The sequence below is a fragment of the Cupressus sempervirens genome, chromosome 6 (genome assembly GCF_028749045.1).
Source record: "Cupressus sempervirens isolate cs-2001-9-10 chromosome 6, ASM2874904v1, whole genome shotgun sequence".
Lineage (NCBI taxonomy): Eukaryota > Viridiplantae > Streptophyta > Pinopsida > Cupressales > Cupressaceae > Cupressus > Cupressus sempervirens.
Genome location: NC_143123.1, coordinates 575,321,460 through 575,327,036, shown reverse-complemented (window position 1 = coordinate 575,327,036; position 5,577 = coordinate 575,321,460). Strand labels below are relative to the sequence as shown.

Here is a 5,577-nt window from a genome sequence, read left to right as displayed (position 1 = left end):
ACCATAATGCAAGCTTCAATGAGAAACTATGGCATGGGCACCAACCTTGAATCCAAGCAATTGGCAATGATAGTTGTTGAAGAGCTCCATAACTTAGCTTTTTTCCCTCCAATAACCCTAATTGTCTCTAAACTTATAGAGTGGGTGAACACCCCACTAGTTTGTCACAAGCCCTCTGAAAAGGCCTCAAACCAACTTACTTTGGAAAAAACATGAAGCCCACCATCTCTTACACCATTGTCCCTTCCTAAAATGAAACTTTGACCAAGTGGGAATGCGAGGGTAACATCATGGAACAACTCCATTTTCGAAGTGGTTAAAGAATGGATTGTTTAGAGTGTCCTTGGAGTTAGCTAAGCAATTAAATGTTGAAATATAGACCCTTGAAATGTTATACTATCATGTGGGTGGCTTATTTTCACAAAAATAACACTTTGGGAACACATTTAGCCCCTCTAAAATCCTTGTCAAGTTTGAATTCGAAATTCACAGGATGGTGACCCATCCTAACACTCTCTCAAGTGGGTTTACTTAAGTATAAAATGAGGATTAGGTTTAGGTTAAGTGACCACATACCCAAAACCCTAAGTGACATGTCATGTACACGTACGATTACAAGTGTCAAGTGACACATTAAAACATATTTCACATCACAATGATATGTCCCTAAAAACTCATGCATTTAAATTTATTACATACATGCAAACTCACATTTACAAAATAAACACATAACAATGAGGCTTTGAATCTTCCAAAGATTCACCTTGGCTATACCGTGTTCATCTAAGTTTAAACCTTGTTTCCCTGATTAAACTCCATGGTTCAATTTCCTGCACACTAAACTCGAGCATTAGTAGTCCAATGAAAATCATATAGTAATAAATGTCTATATGTGCATGACAAATTAATAATGCATACTCATGTTGACTAGCATATTCACTTATCGCAATTAACTTTCATTGCTAATCATTTTCATATGAAATATTTAAAATATTACAATATCAAAATGTGCATCTCCACGTTAATCTCTGCTTAACATAGTCAAATTAACATTCTAAATAACATCATAGTCCATTTTCTATCGTACTCATGAAATACTGAATCTATAATTGTTAATCATCAAATATGTAAATTAGGTCCCAGTACATATCATAAGCAAAAATCATCAAATGTATATGTCACAATTAGAGGAATGATATAAATCACTAGCATCTTTTTAGTTTGATTAAGTGTAGTGAAATTACTAAAAATATCTCATTATCATTACGAGATAACACATCATAAGGTGTATGTCCTTAAAATTAATTATGACAGGTAATCAAGATGCTTGCATAATCGTAGGTCCAAAATCAATCATCAGATACAACCATTACATCCTATCAATCAATATAGTCTATCCTACTGGAACATCAACATATTGGTTTATCTTCCCACTACTCGCACAATAATTGACTTATTACGTACACATCATAAGTTAAAATCCTAACATTAACATTTTAGCATTTCAAGCGTTTCTGCAAATCAGTTTAAATCAATATAGTGAAATACAGAAAACATGTATCACTAATCATTAAAATATATAACATAAGTAAGTGTCATCATAATGCAGTATTAAAATAACATAATCATAAAAATGTCTCTATCTATCTAGAGCACAAGTGTGTCAAACATCAAATATATTATATGCTATGATTGGTTGGGACGAGGCCTCACACCAATGTCATGCAATGCCATTCCTCCATGTCATCATCCATATCAAACTTCTTTATGTCATAAGTAAGAATTTATAAGATTATTTATTTTATATTTACTTTATTTCTTTTTATTAATAAAATTATTTATTACTATATTTTTATATATAATAGAAATTTTAATGAAGGAAACATAATTTTAAAGACAATAAAATCATATCAACAAAATAATAAATATAATTTATTAATAGTTAAATGGTTAATTTTTGTATACTTTAAAGTATTTATTTTAATAAAAATTCTAACACATAATATATATTTATAGTTATTATTTTACTTTTAAATACATATAGTAAATTTGATTTTGTGATTACTTTTTGCATGATGATCTAATGATAGATTAGTAGTTTAAAGAATGTGATGTGATTTCAAAGATTGAGAAAAAACAATCAACATAATTGATTGTAAAAAATTTCCTCCTACCTTAATATTTTTAATTATAAAATCTTTATCTATTTTAAAAATCTTTTTACATTAATTTAATTATTATATTATGATTTTAAGATATATATATATATATAAACTTTAGCATCATATGATTTAACTTATATGAAAAATATATATATAATTTATTTTTATGATTGGACATTGAATTTAAGAATAAAATATTTCCGCTTATTCTTGTTTGCCGATATAATTTTCTTTCCGATGATACAAAGATCATCCTATCGATGATCATATATTGCGATGCCCACAATGAAAAGCCGATGATTCAAATCTCACCTCACAGGTTCTGCTAACCCAATCCTCTATTGCTGGACCATATATATAAATATCGTTTAAGCGAATACCCTACATTTTCTCTGACCTGCCCTTTTTTCCATCGTTACCGTTCTTACTCAAACTGAACCCAGCTGCATCCGAGTTTTCTTACCCAGATTGAAAATCTAGGCATTCAAAGTTTTGTTGTTGCAGCAGCAGCTTCGATGAACACTTCGTCTTTGTTATGCCCCAAACTATATGTTGTTGCAGCACCCCTCAACCCCAAGTTATCCTGCAAATTGTTTGATAAACGTTCCTTCCATTCTCGCAATGTTTTCTCAACCCTCGCCATTACCGATGCCCATTCCCAGACCCTCTTTTCACACTTCGCCTCCACCAAACCTAACATGTCTGAGGCCGACATCACTCTCATTTTCAAATCATACCAACCTTACAAAGGCTTCAAACCCTGGAAAACGCAGAGCAGGTTATTCATTTGTTGAAACGATACGGCTGCTCTGAAGTCCAAATTACCAATATAATGAGGACCCGGCCCACATTAATCACATATAGTGCAGAAAGAATATTGGAACCCAAGATCAAACTGCTGGAAGAGTTTGGTTTCGAGGGCCGAGCTCTGACGAAGCTCTTGACGGTGAACCCACACTTTTTAACCTGCAGCCTCTTGAACGATCTTCTTCCCAAGATGGAGTTTCTAAAGAATGCATTTCAGTCCCAGGATGCGCTCGTTAAAGCCCTGCTACGAGCACCAAGGCTTCTCACTCATAGCCTGGAGAAGATCCTGAAGCCCTCGTTTGAATTCTGGGGGGAATGGGGGTTTTCTGAGATGGAATTTCACAGATTCTTACAGCTACATCCTGCTGTTCTCTTACACAAGTCTTTATCGCCTGCAAAAGTTGATTTAATTCACAAGATTGGCGTCGACAAAGGGAGCAAAGCATTCAAATATATTTTGAGTTTGGTAGCAGTAAGTCGCCTGGAAACCTTACAGGCCAAGATTCAGAATCTCCAACACTATGGGCTCTCAGCTGAGGAAACCTTGGAAATATTTCGGAATACTCCTACTGTGTTTTAGTGCTCCAAGGAAAATATTAGTACAATGATGAACTTTGTAGTTAATAACATGATGCTCCCTGCAAATTGTGTAGTGAAGCATAACCTTTTGTTGTTGGAAGAATTAATTTCTATCCAACAACTATCGTCGGCAGTCCAACCCAGCACCGTCCACATTAAAAGCAGACAAACAGCCGCATACAGCCGCCCAAGGTCATTTCAGAATTAGTCTTCAGCTACCAGTAGTTGCATATATTAATTGATATATATTAATATTATATGTCATGCAATACATGTGTTTGATATTCTAGAGAGTTCTCAGACCTCTATAAATAGAGGCATTATGTAAGGATTTGATCATCAGATGTTTATCTGATCATGGTGGATCAGTAGAGCCCATTTTGGGTTTCTCATTGTGGATCATGAGTGGATGGAATGCTGTAGCATTCTATGGATTTGTAATAGATTTCAGTTATGTTAATGAGTATGAAGTGTTGTAGCACAACTTGATGTCTTCGTGTTTGTCTTTGATCCACTCTGTCCACCTCCTTCAAGTGGTATCAGAGCTAATGGGAGATGATCTTGGAGATCATGGAGAGGTCGATGATCTTGAAGTGTTTTTTTTTGGCAAATGAAAAGTTTCAGCCATTGAGTATTTGTCATTAAGGTTGTGGCATCGTAGCCCAACAGGCAATGGCATTTGAAGTTATCTTCTACAAGAAGAAAGAGAAGAACAAGTCAAGAGAGTGCTATGAGAATGAGAGAAGCCATGAAAAGAAGAAAGACAAAGTTGAAGTGTGCGTTAGAAACATGTGGAGCATCTTTGTGCAAGCGGGAGTGCCAGAGAATGCATACACAAGGCATGGAAGATATTGATCATGGAAATGTTTATTATGTCTTTGTGTTTAAGTATGTGTGTTTGATGTTATAGAATAGTTATTGAACATAGTTGTGGTTGCAGTAAGTGAAAGTAGGTTGGATTGGTGGTGAGCTAGTTGTCATGATTCAAAGGAATTCAAAGGTCTGTGTGTGTGCTGATTGGATAAAAGTGTTGGGATTGGAAGTGAGATTTTGTTTGTCTAATTGTGAAGAATACGATAGTGGTCATGAAATAGAAGTTGGTTGCATTGATATCCCCCAATCAAGTGATGAAAATTGAATTAGTAATGATTGTTAATGGGCTATGTGAATGTACGAGGTTTCTAGTCTGGCAGAAAATCAAATCCATCAATGACTCTGGCGTACCGCTCTTGAGTATATTGGCGATGTCAGAGGCAAAGTTTGTTAACAAAATTATAAAAGATCATCCTCAATCAAAATCACTGTTCTCAATATATGAAAATGCCATCTCTAATGCTTCCAACAGTAGAAAGAGTTGAACCAATCGGCAATTTGGATTGAGACAGAGAGAACAAGGACTCAAAAACCGAAACAAAACTATTCATCAAGTCTTTGGTATAAGAGAGGCAGGCCCTCCCAATTCGGCTGTTAGTTGAGAGTAATTTTCATTCCCCGACGTACCATGTTCAACAGGACGGGCTACATCGATATTACCTCTGACATAGTCTCTGCCTTAATGCTCTTCCTGTAAGGTACGCATTGTAATTATTAATGAATTGGAGTAAGCAGATTGTTGTCAGTACTGTAATTCAATGTGCTGTGAGTGAGGAATATTCAATAACGAAAAGTTTCGTTACACCTGAGAGTCCTTTTGAAAATAGTATCATTATTTTCGAAGTTGCAATAGTGAAAGAGCAAGGTGTGAATAATTCATTCGGATTGTTGACCAAACAAGCTGTAATTTAGGGTTCATAGCGAATTTGTCCTACATATAATCCTCTTAAAAAAATACATGAAAATTAGTAAATTAGAACTAAAGCTTCTTATAGAAGTTTGTCTGCAATTAGAAAAAGTTATTAGTTAGAAGATATCGGCACCAGTTGATGTTTGGATTAGTTTCGTGACAACATTCTCCAGAAACCTTTCTTCTTTGAACATTTCTTCGTTGAACTTGACACGTAGAAAACTTCATTTAATAATAATAATAAAT

General features: G+C 34.6%; 1 protein-coding gene across 1 annotated transcript; it reads left to right on the top strand.

Annotated features, from left to right (window-relative positions):
* Nucleotides 1–2,415: 2,415 nt before the first annotated feature.
* LOC149553562 (uncharacterized) lies at nucleotides 2,416–5,223 on the top strand. The gene has a single exon (XM_089789922.1). The coding sequence runs from the start codon at nucleotides 2,995–2,997 to the stop codon at nucleotides 3,547–3,549; it is 555 nt and encodes a 184-aa protein (XP_089646048.1). The 5' UTR covers nucleotides 2,416–2,994; the 3' UTR covers nucleotides 3,550–5,223.
* The last annotated feature ends 354 nt before the right edge of the window (nucleotides 5,224–5,577 follow it).

Coding starts and splice junctions, on each gene's coding strand:
- LOC149553562 (XM_089789922.1), top strand. CDS start 2,995: ATGAGGACCCGGCCCACATTAATCACATATAGTGCAGAAAGAATATTG.